This window comes from Ictidomys tridecemlineatus, chromosome 1 (genome assembly GCF_052094955.1).
Source record: "Ictidomys tridecemlineatus isolate mIctTri1 chromosome 1, mIctTri1.hap1, whole genome shotgun sequence".
Taxonomy (NCBI): domain Eukaryota; kingdom Metazoa; phylum Chordata; class Mammalia; order Rodentia; family Sciuridae; genus Ictidomys; species Ictidomys tridecemlineatus.
Genome location: NC_135477.1, coordinates 119,805,999 through 119,818,223, shown reverse-complemented (window position 1 = coordinate 119,818,223; position 12,225 = coordinate 119,805,999). Strand labels below are relative to the sequence as shown.

Genomic DNA, 12,225 nt, shown 5'->3' with positions numbered 1-12,225 from the left:
GGTCTCTGCCTCTCTCTACCCATCTGCTGCACTGTCCTCTCCGCCATCTGCCTTTTATCTCCTCAAACATCTCTCCTTCATAACTGTTGCTACCCTCCTTGTTGCTCTCCCAGCTTCCAAATCCCACCTGTCATTGGCCCATTTCTTCATTACAAGCTCCCTCGTGAAGCTCTTAATGCTAGTCCACAGTTTTGGTCCATAATTTCCAAATTCCACATTCCCCATAGGGAAATCTGATTGAGCTAGCCTAACTTTTTGAATCAAGCCAAATGTTTAGATGTTACTCCTATTGAGTCAGGTGTCCCCTACCCTCACACAGAATAAAAATAACCCTCTGATTCTGCCTCTTCAATATGGGTGAATATGAGCAAGTCCTGCACACTCTTTTCTTCTCTGGAGACAGTGAGAGTGACAATATCTGCCACTTGGCTTACAACTCCAGTTGTTACTAGGGAGAGCTGGCAGCTGGGCTACCCCAACCTCAGCTAGCAGCTTCACTTTGTATTCCACTTGAATTACACAAACACACACACACAAACCATTAGGAATTGTATATTATAAAACTAGGCTTTGGTTAATTTTTTTTCAAAGTAAATGCTAAGTCATCTTTTAAACCTTATTACTGGGTATAGTTAAATATCTAACAGTGTCTGTTAAAATTAGTTACTTGGTCATAGCTAAGGCCTCACTGACCCATCACACACTCCCAACCCCAACCCCCAGTTCATCTGTCCTTCCTGTATGATCTTAAACCACTTTGTTCTTCCTGCTAGCATAGTACTGATTACATAGTATTAATGTTCCATGGGTACCTGTCAATCTGACGTGCAGGACTACTGGTTCTCCAAAGATAAGACGATGTCTTAACTAATTTTAATGTCACAAGCTGCTGGCACAGTCCTTGCTTCAAAACAGGTGCTCAACAAATGTCTTTGGACAAGGGTGCATTCTCAGGAGTGGAAAGGAATGGAAATGCTGAGGATTATGAATAACAGATCAGGGCTAATGTCTATTTCTGATCTTTATGGGTCTCTTATTTCTGTATAGCAGAACTCAGCCGCCCTCTCAAGGTACATTAATTGGTGGGCAGTGACTCTAGGACATAATGGGCAATTCAACAGGAGGAGGAAGTTGATTTTTTTAATGAAAAAATGGATAAGCTGTGTGCAGTGGCACACTCCTGTAATCCCAGCAACTAGGTAGGCTAAGGCGGGAGGATTGCAAAGTCAAGGCCAACCTCAGCAACCTAGTAAGACTGAAAATAAAAAATAAAAAGGGCTGGGGGTGTACCTAAGAAGTAAAGTGCCTGTGGATTCAATCCATTGTACGAGAAAGAAAATGAGAAAGAAAGGCAGGGACAGAGGGATAAAGGAAGGAAGAATTTTTGGAATAAGATAAAGGCCTGGGGCTAAAAGACTTTATAAAGATGGATCCAAAACAAGTGAAAGCCATTGAATTCCTAAACATCTCCATTATTCTGGACACTAGGTGGTCTTGAATATGTTGCTCAATGCAAGAATTGAATGGAAAAATCTAAATTTCATATCTTTAAAACACACATATACCCCCACATCCTACACACACACACACACACACACACACATACACACATACACACACCTCCCTTCTTCTGTGGCATTAAAATGTTAGAACTATACAAAAAGTTCTGGTAGAAATTGCAGTGAAGGTGGCTTCTAAATTTTTGTTCCCATCTACTTGAGGCCTAGTTTTAGAGCTTTGGCACAAGTAAAAATCCAACGAGTAAGTGGGCTGCGTGCACTCACAGACTCTGAACAGGGGTTCATATCACGTACCCCTTAAAAATCTATTTCTGGCATTTAAGTACAATGGCTGAATGGAGCCTCCACACTGCTCAAGTGCCATTTGAGAACAGGCAGCATCTGCCTTCTGAATCCAGCAGCAAATGCAGCCAACAAGGTTAAATTTAGCACTTGGAGGTTGTAAAAATAAACCCACTTGAGTACAGAGTTCACTCTTGGCAAAATACAAATGGAAACTGTTTTTATCAAAACAAAGTTAGCCATTGTCTTTTTGAGTCTTATTTCTGTTCTCTGCTTTTCCTTAGAATACTTAATATGGATTAATTTTTATGAGTTATTCTTTACTATGAACACTGATTGCCCTGTTGTCTCTGCCACTGGGCGGGGCGGAACAAAAGTAACAGTTGGGAACTGCATCCTGGCCTACTTGAGCTGACTGAGACCCTGACCTAGACCCTGCACTGACAGAGTCGCACTTCTTAACATGCTCTTGAACAGGTTAATGAGTGGGTAGAGGCAGAGGCTTTGAAAATGGGAATTAACTTCCTCCTGGAAAGGGTATATGGAGTATAGGAGATTGTGAGGATATAACTCAGCACAGTGCCTGGCATATAAATGCCTGATTCCTGGTGGAGTTCAGGTTTTTGCGTGTCCTTGCACTGTAGACTGGTGGCAACAATATCTCATGGGGCTGGATCCTGAGGGTAGTTGGGATTTGTTGGGACCTTCCAGCTGTCAAGCTCCAATCTGGGCTCTTGCACAGACTATTCTTGAGAGAGGCTCTGGGATTTGCTTTGCTTGGCAATTTGCCAGAGTCAGTTTACCTTCAAGGCTCAGTGCTCTGTCCATCTGTTATACTGGCATTAGGGGCAAAGAGGAACATTTTGTTAAGAAAAGATGTTCTCTTGATCCTCCCCTCCCAAAGATTTTTTTCAGCTACTTAAAAGTTACTGAATATTAACAAAATTCATCAAAATAACATTCTTTGAGTTGACCCTTTGCACATGTAAGAGTGAAGGGATTCACCTATAGCTTGGAGAGGTTTCTCAAGAGTGTGGTAGAGAGGGTGTGGGACACCACTCCTTGAAATGCTGACCTTATGCCAGGTCATCACTTTGGAGCAGGGGTCCCTGACCCAATTTCTGTAGTTTTATGAAAAGAATGTGATGTTTTGAGAAAAGCATTCACATATGTACAGTTATCTTTCATCAGCTTGTTAACAGTGTTCTGCAATGTGGAAAATATGGGGAATCAGTAGCCTTTAGTGTTTTCTGGAATGAAAATTCAGGGAATGAGGCATTGTAAAAAGGCCAGTAACCAAAAAACCTAAGGAAATAATGTCCATGAAAAGCAAACCATAGAATCTATTTCATATACTGGTGTAACTGTGATTCTGAAGGACCAAAAGCATAGACTGATTTCATGGAAGATTCCTGATTAGGTTTCCCACATGCCAGAGAAGCTGGAGAAATAGTGCTGAGTTCTGGGCAGAACACAGGAGCAGAAGATTTTTCATTTGGGTGCTGCACATGATCCTCTATGAAGTGCCATCACCTGCAAGGCTGACTCTGCCAAGGCAAGCTCTAGCTTGCTGGCGCTGCAGGCACCCTCCCCACGGGGTGAGAGCACATTGTCCTAGAGCCTAGGGGACTCGCTGCTTGCCAAGTCACTGCTGGGCTAGAGCCCAGGCTCTGCAGCTCCATTGTAGAGGGAGGGTTTTCATGCATATCCATCCTTCACCCTGGAGTCCTGCACTTAATCGCACTTTGAGTCCTATGTGGTGCAAATAGAATTATTGTGAACAGAAATACCAGCAAGTGCTTTGTTTTGATAGAAACTTATTCAGAAAGCAATGGCCATTGTTTCTCCTGGCTAAATATTAATTCCTGTTTCCAGGCAGTTTGCTGATTAATCAGACAGGTGCCTCTTGTTCCCCCAAGAAAAGCAAAATCTGTCACCAAGATGATTAAGAATGATTAGACATATTTCCAAATGATTAAGATAGTATTTTCACAAGTGTGGTCCTTTAAATATGAAGAAGCTGCCTGCTGTAGGAGGCTCTATGAAGCCATACACCATCCAGGCATGCCCTCCTATTAATGTGTCCTGTTGGGCATACCTCTGAAGATGCTTTTTAGGCCTTCCTCAATTAGAATATTTCTGAAACCTCACAAAAGAATAAAAAGTCAAGAGAGCCAAACCACCATAGGGTCAGGGAACACAGCAGAGATTATATTCTAGTTAAAAATAGAATGACCTTCTCTATCATGAAGAGAAAATGAAATTTATTTAGCCAAGGAGACAAAGGTCACCAAATCCAGATGATTTCATTTTAAGAGTCTCATTCTCTACTGACTGAGCTAGTTGGACACTATGATTTCACTTTTAAAAGAGCCCAGTTGGGCTCGCCTGGCATGCGTGCGGCCCGGGTTCGATCCTCAGCACCACATACAGACAAAGATGTTGTGTCCGCCAAATACTAAAAAATAAATATTAAAATTCTCTTTCTCTCTCCCTCTCTCTCCCTCTCTCTCACTCTTTCTTTTAAAAAAAAAAAAAAGAGCCCAGTTGCTTTTGGCCTTTAAGTTGGGGACCCCACATGTAGAGAGAGAGAGAGGGGCAGTAAAGAAAGCCACTAGCATCCTGGCCTTCTGTAGACACTTCCCAACAGAGATAGGCCCTGTGTCATGTGAGTTATGATCCATCAAGGCCAGAGAAAGAATGAAGCAGCTGTCTTTGTTTCAGATGACAGGAACAGGCCATTGGACTTCAGTCTCTCCAACTGCCATCTGAATACCATTGGTGGGAAGGTGGTGACAGTCTCCTCTTACTGCACACGTGCATATTTCCTAAGTCTGGTGCCAAATGTTTTATAGATAAGAACTACATCCAGTGCTTTTATAATAGAGCACAGATACTATAGGACAGCAGGATCACAGGTGTCCTTTAATCCTCAGCACCTGGTCTAGTGCTAGAACATGTTTCTTGAATAAATGAGTAAATGTTGCTTAAGTTTATTTTATTTTTTTTATTTTTATTTGCATTTATTTTATGCTGAATTTATTCTCGTGCCATGAGTTTCTGTTTGTTCAGTTTCTTTTGGAATATCTTTTCCTTCTGTGCAACCTCCTTTTCTGGTTTAGGAACAGTTTGTTCCTTTTCAGTGAAATGATTCTCAATGTGGCATGGTTTATCTGACCATGAGCTCTGTAAATACAGCAGCGCATCTTGGTGCTTTGTTCATTTGGATATGTTCAGTGATCAGAGAATCTCTGTCTATACCCTTAAGTTCATTACTCTCTGCATTTTTAAGCATGAGCAGCAAAAATTCAGCATTCTTTTTGGCCATCAACCCTATGACCAGCTCCACTCTTTGGCCTGGCATACCTCCCAATTCCACCATTATAACTCCAGAATGGCACACATTATTTCTTTAAAGTAACATCTTTGCTTCGGGAGGCTGAAACAGAAGAATCACGAGTTCAAAGCCAGCCTCAGCAAAAGTGAGGCACTAAGCAACTCAGTGAGACCCTGTCTGAAGGTGCTTTTTAGGCTTAAACTAAAAAATAGGGCTGGGAATGTGGCTCAGTGGTCAAGTGCCCCTGAGTTCAATCCCCTGTATACCCCCCCCCCCAAAAAAATGTGACATCTTTCAGGTACTTGGTATCTTTTCGCCTATGCATGTCCCTGATGGCCTATGCAGTTTCATGGGTGTTCTTAAACTGAACTTGAGAACCTCTTGATTTACATCATTTTGTGGGGTTTTTCGGGTCAACAGAGTAGGGAATCATTTTCACAGATCACCTCAGGCAGATTACAGGAAGAGCTGTTGCTTAAATTTAAAGGAAAAGAAAAGCATTAAAATAAAAGGCACTTTGGCTGGGCATGGTGGTGCATGCCTGTAATCCCAGCAGTTTAGGAGGCAAGGCAGGAGTATCTCAAGCTCAAAGCCAGCCTCAGCAAAAGTGGGCTGCAGGTAACTCAGCTGAGACCCTGTCTCTAAATAAAATACAAAATAGGACTAAGGATGTGGCTCAGTGGTTGAGTGCCCCTGAGTTCAATCCCTGGTACCCGAAATAAATAAATAAATAAATGGCACTTTGATTCTAGAAATGTTGAAATGAAACAAGCTCGACACTTGATGAATTTGTTATTTATTTATTTTTTTATCTTTCAGAATCGGAGTTGACAAATTTAGCAGGATTATACAGAGATGAACGATTGAAACAGAAAGCAGAGTCACTCAAACTTGAAAACTGTGAAAAACTTTCCAAACTTATTGGCCTCCGCAGAGGTGGTTGAGAGAATGATGGTCCAGGGCAGGGTTGGGGTTTTGTTATTTGTTACTATTTATGTTCCTAATTCCATTTTATAATACAAAATTAGGAAATGACAAACATTTTACAATTTACTAACTTTGTTTACTGAGCAGAATTAAGAGCTTGAGCATGGAGCCAGACTTGTCATCACAGATTCCTTCCCAGGGAGTGGCTCCCAGGACAGGAACATTCCTAAGTGACATGAATGGCAAAGCGTTTCACTGAGTCCCCTTGCGCCAGGCCTACCCTGTCTCTGTGAATGTAAGTTAAGGGCATCCCAGAGAAGATCTACATTTTTTCCCTTCCCTTCTTCAGTGAATTTTCCTTACCTAGGTACCCTGGACTTATCCAAAGCAGCTTTATATTACTTACAATGTCTGAAAAATTATACCTCTCCTTGCATTAGAGACATCATCTCCCCTAAGATTCAGCCTTCGGAACTTGTTACTGTTCAACTTTCCATTTTCTAAGGGGAATATGGAGACATTTAAACAATTTAACCAATAGTTATTTGTTATCCTAGTCTCTGTTCAGTCAGGGGCAATAGCAAACTGAATGATTTGAGGTTCTTTTATTTTCCTTACTCCTCCCTCCCGTAGAGGGGCCAGAAATTAGAAACTGTTGAGCTGTGATACAGTTCCACTGACAACTCAGCAGCAGGAAGCAAGGACTGAGGGAGAAGATAAAATGCAAGACAAAGTTTCAGCTCCTCAGCGCACATTCTCAAGTATTTATCACACATCTAGAGAATGTTCTTTTTGTCATTTCCCCTTGGTATCATCATTTGGTATCATCGTTTTTGAGCCAAGTCCCTACACCCCACAGAGGAACAGTGATCAGACCTAAGAGGAGGCATTCCAGCCAGGCTATGGCTCATGCCTAGAGACAGAAGGGGAAGATTGCCTCTGTGTCCATCAGAGGCTAGCATTGGCCCCAGCAGTCATTTTATTTTACCCTCGAGTTTGTGGTATAAAATGGTTTCATTCATTCAACATTTATTGAGTGCCTGCTATAAAACACAGGCTCTCACATATATTTTTTTAGTGAAGCTTCCTCACAACTCTGTGAAGTAGGTGTATTATCTTTGCTTTTATGAATGAGAACCTTGACCAGAGAGGATGGTTGACCTTGGTTGTACAACTGGCAGTGGCAGAGCTGGTTGGTAGGTGGATTATCAGTGGAAAATGTGAGAGCTCATCCTCATTTCTCAGGTGATTCAAGCCAGACTGGCAAAGCAGCATCTTTCCCAAGGATGCCTCTGTTGCCCACAACTCACTCCTCTGTTCTTTTTATGGCAGTCCTGCATTCCTGTTATTCATTGGAAGCAGGACCACATGAATAAATTCTGTATACAAAGTAAGAGTTTCCTTAAAGGCAGGCAGCCCTTCCCACTGGTGACAAGGAAGAAATAAGTCGCTGCCTAGACTATGTGGTTCTACGCTTTTCCTATGGAAGGGAGCGACTTGGAATGCGCTGCCCAGATTATTATGAGCCTCTAAAATTGAAAGGACCATAGTCTACATTCTTCTCTGGATTTGGAAGAAGAGTTCCTATTGAAAGGAGGGTCTACATTAAGTCTGAGTTCCAAAGTAAAGTTTCTCCATTCCGATGTCTAGCACTGTTCATATGTGCACATTCCACAGGGACAGGAGATGAGTTCTCAGGTAAAGAATGGGGGCTTTGGGCCTGGTATGGTAGCATACATCTGTAATCCCAGAGTCTTAGGAGGCTGAGACAGGAAGATTGCAAGTTCAAAGCTAGCCTCAGTAATTTAAGGAGGCCCTGAGCAACTTAGCAAGTCCCTGACTCAAAATAAAACATAAAAAGGACTGGGGATGTGGTTCAGTGGTAAAGTGGGTTCAATCCAAGGTGCCAGAAAAAAGGCGGGGGTTGGCGGGGGGTGGGGGAGGGCTGGTGACTGGTAGTGACAAATGTTCAGTTATAGGAAGGAGAAACAGTTCTGAATATAGCCAGATTTTGCTGGCCAGCTAGGTCTATTCTGGGTTTTGTTGGGTCTTCCTGATCTCTGAGTGACAGAGGATTTACACTATAAAATTGTTTCCATGAGTCAAACAGTCTTATGGAAAGCTCTTACACACACAAAAATCAAAGCTCTCCTCAACTTCTGCTAGAAAGTGAACCATATCTGGTCACAACTGTGCACACCTATAATCCCAGCCACTCTCCAACCTCCACCTCTGCCAGAAAATGAGCCATAACTGAATATCGTGGTACACACCTGTAATCCCAGTCCAGGGATTACAGGGAAGCAGGCAGATTGTAAATTCAAGGCCAGCTTTGACAATTTAGTGAGATCCTGGCTCAAAATAAAAAGGGCTGGGGGTATAGCTCAGTAGTAGAGTGCTTGTCTAGCATGCATGAGGCCCTAGGTTCAATCTCCAGTACTGCAAAAAAAAAAAAAAAAAAAAAAAACACCACAGTGGAAACAGTGATAGGTTAAAAGGCAAAAGACCCTGCCCTAGAAGATATCCACAAATAGTGTTGTCAAACATTTTATGGATTTCATGGTAGTGATTAATTAAATGTGATGCTACTAAATAGAGACAATACTAACTCCATTAAATATCACACTAATTGTTTTTATAGCATTAATAGTTTGTTTAATTTGTTACTACTGGACCACAATACCCACATCTGGTTTTTCTCAAGGGAACCATATTTGCTTTTGGTTGAAAGATAAATTAATCTATTTGGTACTATCAAGAATAATGTTAAACAAATATCCTTGGCTGTATTGTAGATGGGTTGCCTGCATGGTGGTAAAATAAGATTTTCCTTCTTGCCTAAATCCTTTGGAAGATTTTTACTGGTATATAAACTCTTTAGGGAAGGCTATTCTCATTGTTGGAACTTGGCACACAGCTCAAAACTACTTGTTGGAGGGCTACTACAGATTAGACCCTGGTGTTGGGAGTGAGGCTAAGAAAGAGGGCTTGAAGCTCACACAGAAACAAGCTCTCATTCAAGTGAAGATGCTCTCCTGCACTGCTTGATCAGAACTAAGGAGGGAAGAATGAAAATCCTTCTCACAAAGAAACTTGCAGCTTGAAGGAACCCATGTACCCAGGTCAGTAGACCTGGAGTTCATCTGCTCAAACCCAGAAAACTTTTAAACTTCCTTAACAGGCCTCATGGCTTAAGAGTGAGAAAATAATGTTGCACTGAGTGCAGTGGTTTATGCCTGTAATCCCTGTAACTTGGGAAGCTGAGACAGGAGGATCACAAATTCAAGGCCAGCCTCAGCAACTTAATGAAACCTTGTCTCAAAAAAATAAAATTTAAAAAGGGCTGTGGATACAGCTCAGAGGCAGAATGCTCCTGGGTTCAATCCCCAGTACCAAAAAGAAAAAAAAGAACATTGCTGCGCTCTCTGGAAACCATTAGAAATTACAGTAACTCCAGACCTCACCAGAACATGAGATTCAGCAGCTTGGCCAAGCTATGTACTCCTTATTTTTATCCTCACACTCAGGACAACACTGTGAGGAAGCATGTTGGAATTCCAGAAGCTTTCTGTTAACAACTGGCCATACAACCAAGTCTCTGCATGCACTGCTCCTCACAGGAGCTAGCAATTTGCATTTATTTTGGACTAATTAAAGTGTTCGCTTAGTGTCTTAATTATTTTTGGAGATAGACAAGTTACTATACATCGTATATTTTGAGGCTGCATTGTTGATACCTTGTGCAGTGGCCACTACGTAATTATATACCCATGTGTTAGGTACTGATTACATCATTTGCATCATATTCAGTATGCAGATTTATAGATGTGAATGTTCTGTGACCAGAGTCAGGGAGGACACAGATGAAATCAGCTCCTGGTGGAGTTCAAATCCTGAACACTCTGTTCATCTGATCTACTGCATCTAGATTGAGTGTATTTTAACAAAGAAAACATTAAATGATTTTATGTAAAAAGAATGGCTTTTTTTTCCCCTTTATTATTTTACCCTCTGCCCATGGTATCCTTGGGCACTGCACATGCTTGACTTCCTTACGGTATTTCAGGCTACAGAAGCTGTTGTCCTCTGCTTCAGTCTTACATCATCCATGGGTGGAATTATTTGTGTTTACAACAGTAGATAGTATCTATGGCATCATGGAGTCCATATTTTCTATCACATAACAGCAGCTGCAGCATATCATAGTCAATCTACAGATGAAGACAAGATTGAGCATCAGAAAAATCAGGTATAGTCCAAGTTCCTTGTTGGCTTCTTCCCAGTGCCCCATGTTTAGGAAAGTCGATTTAAAAATACAATGCATGGTATTTACATAAGCCCAGATTGTCATATCTTTCAGTTTAAAAAAAATGGACATGAGATTCAATTCAGCAAAGTTTGAGAACTTGCTATGTGACATATGGTCTGCATTTTTGAGATAGGAGTCAGGGAACAAGTGAGACCTAGGTCCAAAACTCTTGAAGTGAACATTTAGCAGGGAAGCCAGACTTTAGACAATGCTCTCAGTGGGATGAATGTCAAAGGGAAGACCTAAGGGAGCAAGGAATCCATAACAGGGACTTAACTCAATCTGAAGGATCAGTGAAAGCAACTCCTCAGAGAGTTTCAATTCAGACTTGCAACAAAATCACTCTTCTTCCTACAGAGATGAATTTTTTTTAAATGTAGGAGCGTGGAAGCCACACCTAGGGCTTCCATTCCCATGAACAGCATCACTCTCTATCCAAGTACAAAAGTCAGAATCCCAGGAGGGATTCTGTGTGGTCACTGGATTTGGTGTTCCCCAATAGACCACATATCTTCATGCCCTTGTGTAGTCCCCATTCTAAATCTGAGTTGGTTGTTGATCTTCAACTGATAGAATGTGGCAAAACTGGCAGTTTCCATTTTTGCACTTTGGGGGATGCCAGTCACCATATGAATCCAACTACCTGAGACTGCTATTCAACCACATAGAAAAGCCATGCAGAAGAGACCCAAGGAACAGCTGACAGCAAAAATCTGAGATCCCAGTTGGGTGAGGTGACACATGCCTATAATCCCAACTGAGGCAGGAAGTTCCTAAGCTCAAGGCCAACCTCAGCAATTTAGCAAGACCCTGTCTCGAAAAATAAAAAGGGCTCGCAGTGTAGCTCCTGGTAAAGTGCCCATGGGTTCAATCTGCTGTGCCAGCAAATAAAACATTTCAAGTAGCTTTCCTTTGCCTCTGGGATGAAAATTGTCAGTCTTCAGAATAGCCTGCCATGGTTTGGCAAAGCTCTGCCAAATTCCTGGCTTCTACTCACTGTCCTAGAGATTTTTTTAGTTTTCTAACATAATAATCTTTTACTTTCTACCCTCTGCCAACATCTTTTGCCTCAGAGATTTTGTGTATACTGTTCTCTCTTTCTAGAATCCTTTTCTACTCACCTGTCCCTACCTCCTTTGCTAAGTACCTCCTGGTTATCTTTGTAGATTTAAGCAAGAAAATCACTTCCTTGCAGATGCTTTTCCTTCCATAGACAGGGCTAAATCTCCCTTGAAATTCCTCTCATTCCTTTCTTTTTTAGCACTTGTCTTAGGTATAATATTCATTTGAACGATGGCATCATTTGGAATTTGTGTGAGTGTTTTACTTAAGTATTTTCTGACTCGTCCACTAGACTGAGCTCAAATTTGGTCTTATGCGAGATCAACCTTTGAGGGAGTAACATACCATCTGTGATGGAGCAGCCAAATTCTTTGATGCTACTCCCATTGATGGGGGTGGGGGTGGTAAGGGTGTCCCTTCAAATCTGACTCCATGATCCTTGACTAAAAGAGTACAGCAGAGGGTGCTGGGGATATAGCTCAGTTGGTGGAGTGCTTGCCTTATTAAAACACTGGCACTTTCTGTTTTCTGTCAATTTGGATGCTTTCTCTTTAGCTCAACTACTATGCTATGAGAAAGCTCAAGCAGTCCATGAAGAGAACCAAGACCTTGGTCCTCAGTTCTGGCTGAGACCCAACATGTCAGTCATAAGAGTGAACCATCTTAGAAGTGGCACTTCTGACCCCAAGTTAAACCATTCCAGCTGACACTGTATGAAACAGAGAGCAGCTCGAATCCTTGAACTCTCCCCATAATGAAGATTCATGAACAAAATTAGTATTAGTACT

General features: G+C 41.7%; 1 protein-coding gene across 2 annotated transcripts in view; it reads left to right on the top strand.

The window, feature by feature from the left end:
• The window catches only part of Dnajc18 (DnaJ heat shock protein family (Hsp40) member C18), a 29,079-nt gene extending 19,034 nt beyond the window's left edge, over positions 1-10,045 (top strand). For both annotated transcript variants that reach the window (XM_005327273.4, XM_078046128.1), the window contains exon 8: positions 5,959-10,045. In XM_005327273.4, coding sequence (XP_005327330.1) covers positions 5,959-6,083 — 125 coding nt within the window. In that variant the 3' untranslated portion in view covers positions 6,084-10,045. The remainder of the gene's footprint in view (positions 1-5,958) is intronic.
• The last annotated feature ends 2,180 nt before the right edge of the window (positions 10,046-12,225 follow it).